The sequence below is a fragment of the Pinus tabuliformis genome, chromosome 1_1, assembly GCF_031772625.1.
Source record: "Pinus tabuliformis cultivar Carrire ecotype Pingquan chromosome 1_1, CPIR1, whole genome shotgun sequence".
Taxonomy (NCBI): domain Eukaryota; kingdom Viridiplantae; phylum Streptophyta; class Pinopsida; order Pinales; family Pinaceae; genus Pinus; species Pinus tabuliformis.
The window spans coordinates 585,281,085-585,298,527 of NC_142297.1; the positions used below are offsets into that span (position 1 = coordinate 585,281,085).

General features: G+C 42.0%; 1 protein-coding gene across 1 annotated transcript; it reads right to left on the reverse strand.

Annotated features, from left to right (window-relative positions):
• Positions 1-1,834: 1,834 nt before the first annotated feature.
• LOC149214602 (uncharacterized) lies at positions 1,835-2,368 on the reverse strand. Its single transcript, XM_089389442.1, has one exon. The coding sequence runs from the start codon at positions 2,366-2,368 to the stop codon at positions 1,835-1,837; it is 534 nt and encodes a 177-aa protein (XP_089245568.1).
• Positions 2,369-17,443: the final 15,075 nt, after the last annotated feature.

The window sequence follows — 17,443 nt, forward strand, 5'->3', positions numbered from 1 at the left end:
GGTGGGTGGCCACCAATATCCACCTGGATCATTCCTCCCCCCTTAGGAAGAAATGGTCCCCATTGTGTGCAGAGCCTCCATGAGGTGAGGAAATTTTTGTTGAACCGGGTCCCTAGTGAGCCACTTGCCTTGGTGCAAGAGTTGGCCAGCTTTGACAACCGATATAGTTGGATCTTTTTCTAGTGAGTTTTCTTCACCTATGTGTCCATAATCTAATCAGTTGTGGCCTGTTCCATGCAATATAGCTTTAATTTTTTTGGTGTGAGTTGTTCTGCAATGTCTCATGTGTCCAGCAATGGTGGGAAGTGTGGTCGAAGCTGGTCCACATTGAACATTGGGTACAGGCCAAGGAATTGGGGAATGTTGATCTCAAAAGATTTGTCTCCCATAGCTTTGGTAATGGTGTAAGGACCATATAATAGTGGTTTGGGCTTCTGATGGGCTCCAATAAGGCGTTATATCTACAAATGCAACCAGACTTTGTCGCCCACCTAAAACTTGTGTGGAACCCGATGTTGATCACGTTGCTACTCTTACTTGGCATTTGAATTCTCCAGGATGTCGTGAACCTACTGGCAGATGTGTTGGAAGTGTTCAATAAATCTAGTCACTTTATCAACCATAGACAATACATGTGTAGATTTTTTCTGCATAGTCGCATGAGGCATGGCAACATCAATCGGACACAATAGTTGAAATCCTAGACCCACTTGAAAGGGACTGCGACCAATTGAGCTATGGAGAGATCTATTATAACTATGTTGCACATATGGAAGTCTCTCATCCCAGGTTCGAGGATGCTTGAAGTTGTACATGCAGAGTATGTGCACTATCATCCTATTAACGACCTCCGTTTGGCCATCAATCTGGGGGTGGAAGGCAGTCGATTTGGTGAGCTTGGTGTCCAATAGTGTCCAAAGGCTTGAGTAGAATGTCCTTAGGAGCCTGTTATCCCAATATAATATAATGGTCTACAGGATCCAAAAATGTACCCATACTCATTCAAAGAAGAGTTTCACAATGTCCTCTGCTGTGATACTCTTCTTGCAGACCGCCAATATAGCCATCTTAGAAAATTTGTCCACGATCACAAATACACAGTCATTATTGTTGGACACTTAATCCTCTATGGGTTGGTGTAGAATGTGAACAACCACGAGAGTCCAAGAGACCTTGGGATGTGGAACCCAACAGTCACATAAATGTACTATAAATGTATATCATGTCAATATAATGCATTCAATGTTTATCATCCACCTTTCCTATTTACATTCCATGTGACTTTAACATGATATCAGAACGAGAATTTTCCTGTCCTACTCCATTCTAAGCCATTGATTTTGTGATTTCTATGTGCTTGAAAGTTGGGCTATCAATCCTACATTTGATGAATATCTTATCAACTAAATTTTAGCCACATTCTATGCCTATGTAACTCCTCTCTCTGCCATTATTCATGAAACATGTTGTCTTGCCTTCAACACTATTGCCATTGGTTGTGAAAAGCATTGCCCTAAGCTTCCCTCAATAGTGTTGCCCTGAGCGCTTGCATGGTAACCATTTTTTTAATCTGCCTGTCATTCTACAGATAACATTTCTCATATTATGGAAATCTTATGGGCATAACGTTATGGAAGTCAGTGGTAGATGGGGGCACTAATCGTTATTGGTCAGAGTTGCATGGTCCAAGAGAGAAACACACATGAGCCTTTTTGTCATATCGGTATTCGCGCAGTCTTGAAGAAGTATAAACCTCCTTCTTGGCAGCATTCCCCTGGTCCTGAGCTTGGTACCATCAATTCCTCTGCTTTTGGGCAGGCTAAGTCATCGGCGCCTAACTGACCCCATCTCTCTCCTTCACCTTATGTTCCGTCTCTTCCTGGTGTTTCTTCACAATAAGCCTTAGGGTTTCTTCCTTTTCCCTATTGAGAGCCTCTTCCCGCATAATATCTGCATAAGTCCAGACGACAACATCGGGGGTCTTGTCGCCCATGGCGAAGGCATTGTTTCTGTCAGGGGAAATAATTCTGTTAAGCCTCCTCTTCCTGTAATCATCTTCTCTATCAATAATCCACTGGTGTTTCTTGAACTCGAAATCATCCTCCTCCTTCGCTACGCCTCTTGGAAAATCCTTCAGCACTGATTTGGGCATATTGTACGAGCCCAATTTCTGAGCAACCTCTCTTTCAGTAGGATCCTGATCCTCTTCTTCCCCATTCAGTGGAATGGAGCATTCATAAGCCTCGAACTTGTTAATTCCACCATACAAATCTGCATCAAAAGTTATAGCCGAAAGCGATGCGAGCTCTTGTTCCTTCTTCTGCCTTTCCTCCTGAATTCTGGCAATATCAACATCGAGAGTATCCATTTCTATGAAAAAACCCTGGTGACACTATCTAGGGTTTTAAAATAATCAAAACCCTACTTGATGCAAACCCGAAAAAAAGGAAACCCAAATGTAAAACCTCAATTTCTGACGGTTCAAAGCCCTCCAAGATTGTATTGTTGGTACGTGGACTGAGGGGTATAGGCATCTTTGATTCTTACTGAGTTATTTTTAGCAGAAGACCGAAGAGGATGTGTTTATTTATGAGTAGAAGAAGTTTTGTAGCAGCGTGGCAGTGAAGGAGGAGGAGTCATTCTTTTGTGCACCCAATTATCACTTGCGGTTCTCCTGCAGTTCCAGATTTGTGTGCCTATTGGATCGCTTTTTGTATGGATGTAGCCACCTATACATCAGAGGTCGAGTTGATTTCTTACACCTGTAGGAGATTTTTTTGAGAAAAAGACGAGTTGTTCTCATCTCTGTAGCCGGCTAGCAGCCTATCACTACAGATTTGCATTTCCTATTCCTGCAGCAGCTTGTTTGGAATGCGAAGTTGGGTTCAAACAGTCCCAGATCAACCCATTCCATATTTGTCCATTGGGATAAATTACCAAGTGTATTCTCTGCATTAGTATTGTAAAAGTTTGGTGTTGCTCTCTATGCTGGTTTGAAACATTAAAGGTTGCGAACTGGGTTTTATTTATTTTAGATTATTGTTGATGAATTGAGTTGACCTATTGAAGTTTAAAAATGACTCAAATTGGAAATTTATTGGAAATATTAAGAACTTTAATTATTCAACTACTGAAAGCACAATCAACATTAGCAACTTTTTTTGACATTCAAACTTTCCTGCAACATACATAAGAGAAGATTGATTTTTTGTAGCTTGAATCTCAGCTTCAGCAAGATGAGTTGCAACAACATAATAATCATGACATACATCAACAACCAGCAAGTCATGAAGTCAGTATTGTTGAGTTTGATCCCCATCAAGTGCCAATTTCAAGAGAAGTTTTGCATAAAGACGCAGAAATTCAGCCTGCACTTCCCAAACAAATCATCAGACCTTGGGAAGAGCTTGTCCCCAACAAGCACAGAACAGGTCTTGGATATGATAAAAAGGTGTCCTTTCATATTCCAAACTACTCCAAGCTAATCCAATTTCAAAGTGCTAGATTTCTTCAGGACGGTTCATCTTCACCTGCTCCTCATGACAGTTCACCTTCAACTGTTTTAGATTCTGGTCTTCTTCCACACCAGCCACAAAAAATTGTGAAATGCCAACACTGTGACCAAGTTGGCCATATGAAATATCACTATTTTTATCCTCATCCATGTGAGCACTGTCATAAAACCACTCATTCTTCACACAGATGCTTCAAAAACAAGCCTATTGCAAGAACAAAGATTCATCTTGGATGGATCACTTTTTGGCAATGGGCATCAACAACCAAGAAGATATTTCAGTCATATGTCTGAACATGTTCTAGAGTATTGAAAAATCTTGCAGTTGAGTTTTCTCCATCATCTCCCCTTGTATCTGACAGGGGGGAAGTGATTGTCATCTACAAGCTTCAAAGCCACATCAAGCGAGCTTGAGATACAACCTGCCATACTATATTTAGAGCTGTAGCCAAAGATAAAGATGCCCCTAAACATGCCTTCAGTTGGTGATGCCTCTTCAAAGAATTGGGGACACTTCCTCTTGCAGAATATTTCAACTTCTTGTCATTTTTGGAAGAGTTCCAGGAATTGCATTAAGCATTCCAGAGTTGTTGGTCATCCTTAAACCATCACAGATTCAAACCTCCCTTTTGAGGTTGAGGTTCTTTTATAGACATTTTTGGGCACTGCAACCCCAATCATAAATGTCCATAAACCAAGGGCTCTTAAGTCCCTAAAAGTGTTGTTCCGACCCCTAAAAGAACAAGGTCAACTGATTACATCTTCTCCCAGAAGTTCTCCATGAAAATCTACTCAGAACTGGTCAAAACTGGACCATTTCACCTGCTCCATAGGCAAAGTGCGCTGCATCCCACCTGAATACACTAAGTAGGTGTGATGCATGTCAAAAAACCCTTCTATGGGGTGCGATGGGCGAGAAGAGACAAATGGAAAAGTCAATCCGCAAGGTGGAGGAGCATGGAATCTTCCAGAAACCTCTCCTGTGACACTTGCCTCTCTGAATTCGACCAGGGATGAGTAAGAGATCATCAATATCCAAGTGGAATCAAGAACTATCAGAGAGAAGACACTAATCAAATCTCAAAAGCTGACTCACCCCCCTTGAAAACATCTATATATGGATCCCTCATCCCAGAGATCCAGAGGCTGGAATTTTGGATCTTGTAAGGAAGTGTTGTTGGTTTCCTGGTGCAATATCATAGTGTTGGGTGGTCTAAGCTTTTCATGAGGTGAAGAAGGGCTTCTTGCTGAGAGGATGATGCTGGGTCAGAACAACTGGTTGTAATCCTCTTTGCTTTTTCTTGATTATTAATAAAGCTATCCAAGTTTTCCTCCACATGCTTGTGTGATTGATGTTTTATGCATTTGTGTGGTTAATATACATCTGATCCTATATTGCTTATGATAATAGATCTATGGTCTCGTATAGTGTTATGCTGTTGTGATTCTACAGGTACTCTTTGAAGCTGGGTATACAAGGAAGCAAGTAGCAAAAGACTATCAGAAGGGAGAAGAACCGAGTAAGGAAACGAGTGCAAGATAGAGGCTGGTCTCATTTATTCTTCTCTCATCTATCTCTCATAAAGGAAAAAGAAAGTAGACTTAGTGTGTTTGTTTCTAAGGTAGCTATCACCCTTAGTGGGACTAGCAGTTCTATATAGACACTAGTTTTCCCGATAACAAAGTGGCAACTCCGCTGGGGAGCGAATAGATTGTTTGTTTATCTACATTTGTTTACTTTATAAACTTACAGACGGAGCCTGAAGCCAAGCCAGCTAGCCTTCGAACTGCATTTGTTTTACGAATGCAAAGTAGATCAATGCTGCTTCAGTCAATCTCCCGGGTTCGTTTATGAATTGAACAATTGATCTACAAGCTCTCTAATTGCCCTTGTGGTAGCTCTAGTAACCTCTTTGGATCTACCCCTGTGATTGATTTACTGATTACCACTTGCACGGCCTAAATCCCTGAACTGAACTGCAAACTGTGACCCGGAACCCATTCAAAGTCTCGTCTTTGGTCCATCGCACTCTCTGTTCTGTGAACCTCACATGCATCGCACTTCCCGAGTGTAGTAGGTGCGCTACATTTCAGATTCACTGTGTTACAGGTGCGCTGATCAGACTAGGCCTTGTTCCTAAATTTTGGTTTCTGTGTTCACTCTTTTCAGATCTATTCAGGAGTTTTGCTGCCTGTAATCAGTACACCTCTGTTGAAACCCCTTCCTTGCTGTTATTCCGCCTCCATTGTGCAAAGAACTGTAAATGTTTTTGTGTATTTTGAGTCATTTTCAGTTCTCCTTTACAAAGAAGTAGCGTAATCATACTGTCGTTTCTTGATTTGAAAGTGTCGCAAGTGTCGTTTTCAGTCATAGAAGAGAATCTAATTGTTCTTGATAGTCGATTACACTGTTACTCTTGTATTCGATTTGAATTAGTAGTTTTTCTAGTGTCGAAAGAAAATTTTCAATTCCAAATCGCAAAGTGTTGTTATTGTCCTCATTTTGTCTCGAAAAGAAACTTGTTAGTAATTGTCGCTTTGAAAAATAATTCAGATTTGCGCATTAGCTTTCTTTTTATCATTTACATATTAAGAAGGCTGAAAACAAATACATGCATGTGCATTTGCATTTAGACTGTTTGATTGGTTTGATTTAGGACAGTTCATATAGTGTGTGTTCTGTGTTCTTTTCTCTTTGTTGAAAGAACGCCATCTCTCTTTCCTTAGTAGCTAGGATTTTCATTGCTGAAAGAAGATTAAATGACTGTTTATCATCTTAGATTGCATTTTAGGAATTGTACATCTACATCACGTGGTGAACCTGAAAGGAAAATTTCTTAGGAAAGATCAGCTATAAAATAAATTTAATGAATCTAAAAACGCTTTGGAACCTAACACACAACATCTAGAAGTTTAGGCTAGAGACGTGTTCCGGCGTCGTAAAACGTGGTAACTGTTGCTTTCATTGTTGGTTGGGTGATTCCTCCACTTTGAGATGACAAGTGATAATACGGACTTGTGCTCCCACGTACCGTTGAGTATATATTGGGAGACCACAATAGGCTTTATCCTTTATCCATAGGAAGCCGTGTCTGCCGCCCTATCGATCACAATGCACTGAACACAGCATTCGGGAAGATTGACTGCCGTACCGTAAAAAGTATTCTGCAGTTTTGCGATTGGTTTGGTAATCCCTCTGTCTAGATTTCCAGAGCAGTCCCTTTCGTTCCTTTTCAGACTCCTTAACGGAAAAGGTCCATCTGAGCACTTGTCACTTCAGGCTCATTAAAAATCGAAGGCGACTAGAGTCATCTTTTGTTTTTTCTCGACTCTTAAAAATTGAAAAAACAAGTTGTGTCAAAGCGTCTAAAATTCATCTAATTCGGAAACATACTTCCCCTTGATTTTTAGTTGATCAAGTAATTTGCAAACGTGGAAGAAAGTCAATTGAAACCCCATCGTTCGTGGAGGCTTACGAGTCAACCGTCTTTGTCTCCAGAATCGAAACTGTTACGGACAAAGCGAACTCATTTAACCGGTTCCAAATCACCTGGTAAAGTTAGAACAAGTGTTCCAACACCATCAGGGACTCCGGTTACTCCAAACATTTCTGGTATCCCTGCCTTTACAGGAGAAGTTCAGCAGCCACCGAAGGACAGTACCATTGATCCTAGTGTAAGGGTAAACACTTGTATTACTGAACCAGTTCCATCTACAGCTGATTCGGAAGGTGTTATTCCCCAAACATCTGTCGCTGCAGATTCTATACCTTCTTCGACACCAGAAATATTTTACAGACCTGACGGTCTACCTCTTCCACCTGTTCTGATTGCTATAGAAGAGATTGTGGAGGATCCCCCATCAAGTACTCCATGGCAATTTGGAGTCGGGATCGCTCTGTATCCTTCTTCATCAGAAATTAGTCTACCGCCATCGGAAGCTCCTGTAGAATCACTAGGAAATCTTTTGGATAGACTAGTAATGTCTGAACAACTGTCGACATCTAGGACTGTGTCATCTGACATAGCGACGGCAGAACTTCCTGCTGTCACTCCAACAATGTTCGCCGGTATACCATCTATCCCAACTAGCTCTCAATCGCTAGAAGGGGCCCACTCAGGGGCTATTACGACAGTATGGTCCGTTCCTGTTTGTTCGTCCGGAATAGTATCCAGAAACTCTTATGTTGAGTCTCAGCAAATTGATCCTTCAGGGAGTCAATTTAGGCAATCCGGTCCTCAAGGGCAAACAATTCCTTTAAGTACCGGATTACCGCCGTATGGGGGGCAATATACCCTTTCATTGTCTCCTCCAGGAGAACAACCATACGGGAGTTCACAACAAAATTTAGGTTATGCTGGAATTACATCTAGCGGTTGGGTACCTATACTACCTCAACAACCAAGAGTTGTATATTCGATGCAACAATGTTCACCTATGTCAAATATACCGACTACGTCGGCTATTGTGACAGTGTCACAAGTACAAGCGCTGCCTGTTGTATGCCAACCTCAGTTTTCTCAGGTTGTAATGCAACAGCCTCTTGTCCCTGCGACTCAACCACAATCGCCAACTAGCGGGATGACACAGGCCCAAACGGGTACAATTACCCCTCATCTTGGTCAAATAGTTAGTATTGGACAACAGCACGTGGCTTCACAACCATGGCTGATGTAGTACCAACAACCGCAATTCCAACAAGTATACCAAGGATCTGAGCAACAAATCTTTGCAAATAGTGGGCAGCTGTATATTCAAAACGGTCAAAATCAACCATTCTACAATGGTTATGCCCATCAACCTTACCAAAGTTACCAGCACCAAATGCATTATGCTGGTATGCAAAGGCCAACAGCTCAGGCGATTCCATCTTATCCTGGGTATGCTTCGCCTAACCTGAATCAACAGTTACCCTTCGTGGCAACTTTAGAGTTACCGGATCTAAATCGGTTGACAAACGATCCAATTTCTTATGCCCCTTGGTGGCCAGCGATTCCGCATAAACTTCCGTCAGATATTCCTAAATTTAATGGAAATCCGGGTGAAGATCTGTCGAATCATGTGATGACCTTTCATCTGTGGTGTTCATCAAACACCCTAAACGATGATTCGATTAGGCTCTGCCTTTTTCAGAGGATGTTAATAGGTCCGACATCAAAATGGTATATCGAATTACCAAGGGCTTCGTTTGACAACTTCAGTACCCTAGCCACAACCTTTTTAACCCATTTTCAATTACCGATAAGGTACGAAACAGGAACAGAACTCCTTACCAATTTCAAACAAACAACGGCCACTCACATATCCAATCATATTCATGAGTGGCGACGTCGTCGTAGAATGGTAAAAACGTACGTTCCTGATCAGCTTTTAGCTGAATGGTTTATTAAGTCATTATTGCCTTCCATTACAGAAGATGTGGCTAAAGGGGGAGTCGTCACCGAAGAGCAAGTTATTGCTCATGCGCAATACTTAGACTTGATTTATACTCAGTCTGGCATGCTCTACGATAAAATACCTGACGCTCCCAGACCGGAATTTTCGGTTCCCCCCCTCCTAAATTGAAGAGTGACTCTCATGCCGGCGATGGCGTGATTGGCGCGACAAACACGAAATCGACAAAGGCTACATCTAAAAAGGCCCATAAGATTTCCAGTCAAAATAAGAAAGAAGAAATTCTCGCCTCAGAAGTAAATGCCGCCTCGACAGACAAAGGCAAAGAAACCAAGCAACCAGGAGGCAAGACGAAAAACAGAGGGAAGAAGAAGAAACAGGAAGAATCATCACCTGAAAAATCTTCTGCAAACCCTCCTGGAGATAGGAAACCAAAATATCCATGCGTAATATGCGATGAGGATCATTGGGCAAGAGAATGTCCATATAAAGCTGAGCTTAAAAAATTCTTTAAGAATTCAAAAACCTCAGCGGTATTAACTGATCCGTTTCCAAATCCAGGAACAAATCTGGTTGCCGGTGAAAATGCTTCCCCATCCCAAGTGCTAATGTTGTCGGTTTCCAAACAGCAAAAGGATGCTTTGATATCGACAAGAAACAAAGATTATGGGAATCCACAGCCGTCGAACAACAAGGATAAATATCAACCTAGTAGTTCGACAACAACTTCGACAGAAGTTGCGCCGCCCATCATTCTGGAGCTAACAATAAAACCGCCAAAGGGAGTAGTACACAAGTCGACATTTAATCCTTGTGCCAGAGCAACACAGCATTATAATATAGTGGAAGATTTGGCCCAATCGCCATCCACTATGTCGACACTTGAAGTACTGCAAAATTGCCCATCCCAAAAGCAGGCTTTATTATCAGCCATCGGTGGGATAGACACAAAGGATTCTAATCTTGTATCTTTTAATCATAAAGGATACGATCCTCAGTTACCAGCTCAACTAGCTTTCCTCATTCAAGTGAAAGCCCTCAACAAAACTATTCATCGAACAATTATTGATGAGGGAGCATCTACATGTATTATGTCGATGAGTTGCTGGAAAACTTTAGGATCTCCAACCTTGTCGCGATCTTCGACAACATTAAAAGAATTTGACGGACGAACGTATACCCCGTATGGTATTCTAAGTAACTTGAAAATTGAACTAGGGGGGGAAACAGTAGAAATAGATGTCGAAGTAATCGACGGAAACCTCGATTACAACATCCTACTGGGAAGACCATGGATATATGCTATGGCTGCAGTTGTGTCGACCTATTTTAGAAAGATTGCATTCCCTTATCAAGGAGGGATTACAATCGTCGATCAACAAACTTTCCTCCCCAATGGTTCCCAAGTTACGGGAAGCATTCCGATGATCCATGGAAGCCCCCATTCGCTTCAAAATATCGGAGTAGGCCTACTAAAAGACCCTGTGTTAATGGGTACTTTTGCCCTTCCGCCTCCAATCAATCTGACGGAAGTAGCATCGGTAGGAACCTGCAATATGATATCTTCGATGCAAAAGATCTCAGAAAACGATATAAACATGGATCATACACTGGTGTTGCCTCCAAGCCCAATAGAAATATTGTAGCAATCAATGTTTTTAGCATGGGAGGCAAACCCAAATCAATGCTCATCAAGCGTTTGGATAGATAGGTCTAAGGAATATGGTACCCCTTCAGATCCTTGGTCGAAAGTGCATTACACCGACGAAGGAATTGTTCAATCAATGGTAATATAAGGGGCGCCATGGGAAGATTAACACCATCGTTCCCATCTTCCGATTTGTAATGAAGATACTCCTGATGAGCTTCATCATCCGTCAGTTTTGTATTTCCTATCAAATACTGTAAACACGGTGGATTCAGAGCAAAACTTGTCCAACATTGAAGAGACTATCGCCATAAATATCTCGACCAAAACAGGTGTTGTAGAAAATATTTATGTTGGCAAATGTTGTTCCCCTTCAGAACTGGAAATATATAACGCTCTCTTTCACGAATTCAGAGATATCTTTGCTTGGTCATATGATGAAATGCCAAGCATTGACTCGAGTATAGTTGAACACGAAATTAAGATGTATACAGATGTCAAACCAGTACGACAACGGCTACGGCAGGTGCACCCCAAGAAAGACACCGCCATCAAAGCAGAAGTTGAAAAGCTCCTCCATGCCGGTTTCATTTACCCGGTTCCTCTAACCGATTGGGTATCGAACATTGTTCCTATGATGAAAAAGCAAGGAACGATTAGAGTGTGTGTCGATTATAGGGATGTAAATCAAGCTTGTCCAAAAGACAACTACCCTACACCCTTTATTGACCAAATAATTGATGAATGCACCGGATGCGAAATCTTCTCATTCATGGATGGATTCTCCGGGTATAATCAAATAAATATCCACCCACAGGACCAGTGAAAGACTGCATTTATTTGTCCGTGGGGCACATTCGCATATCATAAATTACCCTTTGGTTTAAAGAACGCAGGGGCAATGTTTCAGAGGGCGATGAATTATGCCTTCCATGACATCAAAAACATCGTTCAACCGTATCTTGACAACCTTCCTGCTCATTCGCGAAAGCGGACTGATCATCCGCAACATTTAAGAGCAATATTTCTACGTTGCCGACACTACAAGATACAACTCAATCTGCACAAATGTGTGTTTTGTGTCAATTCTGGTCGTTTACTTGGCTTTGTAGTCTCAAAGGACGGGATTCATCTTGACCCATGTAAGGTTCAGGAAATCATAGACTTGCCTCCACCTTCAAATATGCTTCAGATTCAGAAACTCCAAGGGAAAGCAAACTTTCTGAGGAGGTTCATTCCAAATTATGCCAAACTTGCTAAAGGTTATACACGTCTTTTGCAAAAGGAAGTGCCCTTCGTTTGGGATAAGGTTGCGCAAGCTTCCTTTGATGCTTTAAAAGAATCCCTAATCAAAGCATCATTAATGTATGCTCCTGATTATCAAAAAGACTTTAACCTATATCTCGCTGCAGCAGATACAACCATCGCAATGGTTTTAGTTCAAGAAGACAACGGAATAGAACATCCTATATATTATTTAAGTAAAAACTTAAATGATACAGAAAGAAAATATTCTTATGTTGAAAAGCTAGCGCTCGCATCTGTTCAAGTGATACAAAGATTTCGACACTATGTCCTCTTTCGAAAAACTACCATTCTGTCAGATTGCAACCCCATGACTTATATATTGTCGCGACAGTTGCTGGGGGGAAAATATTCAAAATGGATAGCAATTCTACAAGAGTTTGATCTGGAATTTGTAAAATCCAAGTCAAAGAAAGCCCTGGTTTTCACAGAATTATTATGTGATCTCCCATCGTCGTCCAACGATGAAACATCCGAAGAAACAATCGTGGACGAAACTTTGTTTCTGATATCTTCAAGCAATTCGTGGTATGGAGATATAATCATCTATCTCCAAACCCAAAAATACAGGCCTAATACCTCCCTCTCCGAACAAAAACGTATTCGATACCAATCAAAAGACTACATGATCTTCGGTGATACGCTTTACCGCCGCGCTATCGATACAGTTCTAAGGAGGTGCCTCACACATGAGGAAGCCGAAAAAGTCCTGAATGATTACCATTCAGGCGCGTGTGGGGGGCATCAATCTGGTTATGCTACGGCGCAAAAAATTTTACGAGCAGGATAATTCTGCCCAAAAATGTTCAAGGACTGCATAACTGCAGTCAGAAGTTTCCATGCCTGTCAAATTTTCGATAACAAAACCAGAAGACCAACCGCACCTCTGCAGCCAATAGTTGCAGTTGGGCCGTTCGCCAAATGGGGCATTGATTTCATGACATGTAACCCCACCTCGACCAGGGGGCATGGGTATATCATAGTTGCAGTGGACTATTTTACTAAATGGGCCGAGGTGATGCCTACATTAGATAACACTGGTGAAACAACTGCCCTTTTCTTTTTCAATCATGTAGTCGCCAGATTCGGCGTTCCACAGGCTATAGTCACGGATCATGGATCGCATTTTCGCAATCACATGATGGCTGAATTAGCTGCCAAATTAGGGTTGTCTCACGACAGCTCTACTCCATATTACCCGCAGGCCAACGGACAAGTTGAAGCAATCAACAAAGTCCTGAAGCGCATGCTGCAAAGGATGATTGGAGTCCACAAAAGGAGTTGGCACCTGATCCTGTACTCGGCTTTGTGGGCATACCGGACATCGGTAAGGAACGCAATCGGGTTTACACCCTTCCAACTGGTGTATGGCCTAGAAGCAATCTTACCAGTTCAGTGTGAAATCTCGTCCCTCAAACTCGCAATCGACCTTCTCCCCGGAACTTTAGAAGAGGAGGCTTGTTTCTTGGAAATAATCCAATTGGATGAAACCCATCGTGATGCCGCTTTGGCTAGCGAAGCCCATAAGAAACAGGTCAAGGCACAGTTCGACAAAAATGTCAAACCTCGTGTCTTCGCTTGTTTCTTGGAAATAATCCAATTGGATGAAACCCATCGTGATGCCGCTTTGGCTAACGAATCCCATAAGAAACGGGTCAAGGCACAGTTCGACAAAAACGTCAAACCCCGTGTCTTCTCAGAAGGTGATTTGGTCTTACTTTACAACCAAGAATCCGATAAATTGGGAGCAGGTAAATTCAAGTCTTTATGGATGGGCCCCTATATTGTTAAGAGAGTGTTAGCAAAAGGAGCCTACGAGTTAATGGATTATGACGGGATTCCACTGGCGCAACCTCGTAACGGGTTGTACCTTAAGCGTTACTACGCATGATTCAGTGTGGTAACCCATATGCTTTTGTTACATTTTTGTTTTCGCTAAGGGTAATCGTTTTGGTCAAGTAATCCGCTTTTTACATTTGTCACAGATGTCAAACCCATTGGAATCTTTTGTTGGATATGCCGACAAAGCAAGTCGTAGTTCGTGGAACCTATCTTCTGCGGCCTGGGCCATTTTTGATCCAAGCGGCAAGTTAGTAAGTTTCAGAGGGGTATGTATTGGTTGATCAACGAATAACATCGCTGAATATAGCGCGTCGATAGAACTTCTCTTTGATGTCATCGCACATGGCATACGCCGACTGGTCGTCAGGCTAGACTCACAGCTCGTCATACTATACCTCACTGGTATCTACTCCGTCCGAAATCCAGCTATCTATCGCATGTTCCTAAGGGTCAAGATTTTGGAAAGGCAATTTGATCTTATTCAATATCAGCATATTTCCAGAAGCTTAAACAAATTAACTGACTCATTGGCAAATTATGTGTTAGATAGACATTTGCAACATTTATAAAAAGAAGCATTTCATCAATACTTGCATCAGGATCGTGTAACTTAACCAAAATAAAACTCCGAAAATCAAAAATATATATATGATTGTTTATGGTTTACATATAATGTTCTGTAACCAAGACAAAAATTGGTCAAATGACCCAAAACTCAAAACGCTAGGGGGCACCCTAGTCTAATGATGCTGGTGATAACAAGTCACCGCATGTGCAATCATGCGTAAAAGCCTAGTCCATCGACTTGGCACACCAGTAGTATGTCGCTGCAATCTCAGAGGCAGCTCGTCAGTCCTCACATCTGGAATACCAAGAGTGAGGCCCTCGATCTGATCCTGTAATGCTGAAAGAGTCTCGGCCACATCAAGGTCGCGAAGGATAGCCCTTCCCACTGCCTCTCCTGCTGGAACGACAGCTGGCACTCTCAGGCGTACTACTGGTCAAACTGGTCCAACATCTGCATGAGCACATGAGTTTTGATTAGTCTTGATAGAAGAAAGCACAAGGACATTGTAAAGAAAAACGATAAACATGAATATGGTCAAAGAACTTACCAATGGCGCCCCACTGCTCGCCAGCCGGCAGTACCAAATCCGGGTCACCCCGGAAATCCATACCAACATATGGATACTCGGAATAAACCATCTCCTGACGATCGAACCACCCGAAGAAGGTATCAGAAAAGGAAATATGAGATTGACCAGCATGTTTGGACATATGGTCAACCCATCTTTGCATCTGTGGCTCAGTCGGTGGAGGTAAACCAAGTGAAATATACTGCGGCTGCATCAGCGGGATCTTTTCCAAGGCAAAAGCGGTCAAAATGGAACCATACCCAAAGTTCTTCAATTTTCCGTTTTTCACCTTGGTCAATTGTTCTTTCATCACAAGGAGTACTGCATCACACCAGTTGAACACCTTCGGCTCAAGGCATTCTAAGGCGTACTGCATATAAGACCGGTTGGCCACATGAAGAGCCGCACTACCAGCCATCCTACCAAAAGTGTACAGAATGGTCCTCAAGGACCTGTCAGTGACATCTCGGATGTTGATCTTGCCGTCTTTGCTCGGCTGAGATCCCTCTCTACAATACCTGTGAATATAATCTCTCACAGATTCACCCCCATGGGCCGAACCTGATAAGGAGATAGGGGCACCTCACCTCGATAAGCCGGTCAAAAAATAGATGTCCACGACAGTCAAGGGGATGGATTTGCCCCTAATCTAGAACACCTGGCTGGTAGGATCCCATGCATCGAGAAAATATTGCAACAAGTTGATTTGTTGCCTCATGCTAGAAATGCAAAAAAACTTAAGCAGGCCACAGTTCCGCAGTGCATTTACCGTAGCCGGATCATGTAAAGCAAGCATGTCCTCTTCTTCATGCTCACGTTCTCGCCATGTAACAGGAATTTTTCTCCAATGAATCTCTGAAAACAAACAAGAGAAGAGTTAGATCCTGATTTGGAGAAAAACAGGCAAAAATTTCCATTTAAAACTGTGCACAAATTTTCCTCCCTGCGCCCATCACACCCCCAATAGTGTTCTGGGTGTGTTGCATGCTAACTGACCAGTAGACAGGTCAACATGCAACACACCTTTCGATATAGAAAGGGTGCGATGGGGCCAGGGCGAGTTTTTCAAACCCCTGGGGCTTAGAAAAACCAGAAATCAGGCTCAGAATGTAAAATGGAAAGGATGAAATGAAAGAGCTCAGGTTTAGCTCCTACCTGGTCCAGACGGCGCCAAGAATCGTCCACAGAATCTCCCGGAATCAGCTGGTGAAAATCAAAGGAGGGAAAGCACCTCCAAAGCTCCAACAAACCAAAGTTCAAATGAAATGGTAAAATGAGAGGTAAAAGCACTTTTTAATTACTTTTTACGTAATTCAAGTAAAATATTAGTGTCTTAACTCATTTTTCAAACATATATTGTTCATTTCTAACTAGTTTGATGAAGCAATTGAGCATGCAGTACAATCTTTGAAGGAACAAAAGTTATTAATGGTAAAATCAAGAAATCAATGACCACTTAACCGAGCAGTTTTAGCGCATAGTTCAAGCTCGTTAAAAAATAAACATAAGTCATGAGCAAATGTTTCTCCCCGCATTTAAGCTCATTAAAAAATGAACAGGTAAATAACCATCGTGAATGTAGTACTTCAGCCTTTAAAGCCTTGGTCGTGTTCTCATCATCACCTCCACTCTGTATTGGCCGATCATTCACCTCCATTTGATTGTTTACCTCTTTTGAGGAACAGCTGCGAAGAGTGATCCTGTTAGCCATCCTTGCAACGCTGCCGTGATTGGAAAATTCCAAACCTTACCTAGAATCAACTGCTACCCGAATTTATGACTCGTTCCTCAAAGACGAGTCTTCTTTAAGCTCTTTTCAACTGACTCGTAAAAAATGAAAAGATTGTTGAGCCATTGGCCTCTCCAGCTCGTTAAAGTGACTGGAAGTGCTATCCCTCCTTTATATTTTAATCTTTTTGGACCTGAGGGATCATTACACAAAAAGATTGAGCGCTTGTTTTGTTCGGCTCGTTAAAAGTACCAAAAATTCATCCCTTCTGTATTATTTTATACTTTTTCGGACTTAAGGGATTAGATGACGAAAAAGGATTTTTGGAGTTTCCTTTATGCCCTTTTCAGACTCTCTAAAATTGAAAAGGACCGAGTTATCTTTGTCGTTAAACTCGTTAAAACCTAATAGCGACGAACTTGTCCATAACAGACACGAACGAGTTTCACTATCGCTAGGCTCGTTAAAACATAGCGATGGGTTTGCCCGAAGGGAAAATTATAGAACAAGCATATGTTATCCTCCTCAAGCTTGACAAAAATAAAGAGGTATTGGTCAGCAATGACTGGGGAAAAATTGGGAAGAAAACTTGAAAAAACTTTGTTGGTAGCAAGTCGCTCTTGAACATGACACTTTCGCTCCGCATCCGAGTCAGGTTGGGTTGTTCCATTCACTGGTTACATCACCATGGTTCCGTCACACCATCCACATTTGGGGTAATGCTACCAATCCATCATGTCAGTGTCCCCGATATGTTCAAGAGAAGTCGCTCAGAGAATTCACCTGTGTCTCACCCACTGCAATACATTTACGCTCCATTCTTTCATGATTGCCACCCTGAACCTTATATCACCAGATCGTTTTCACCTCCATTA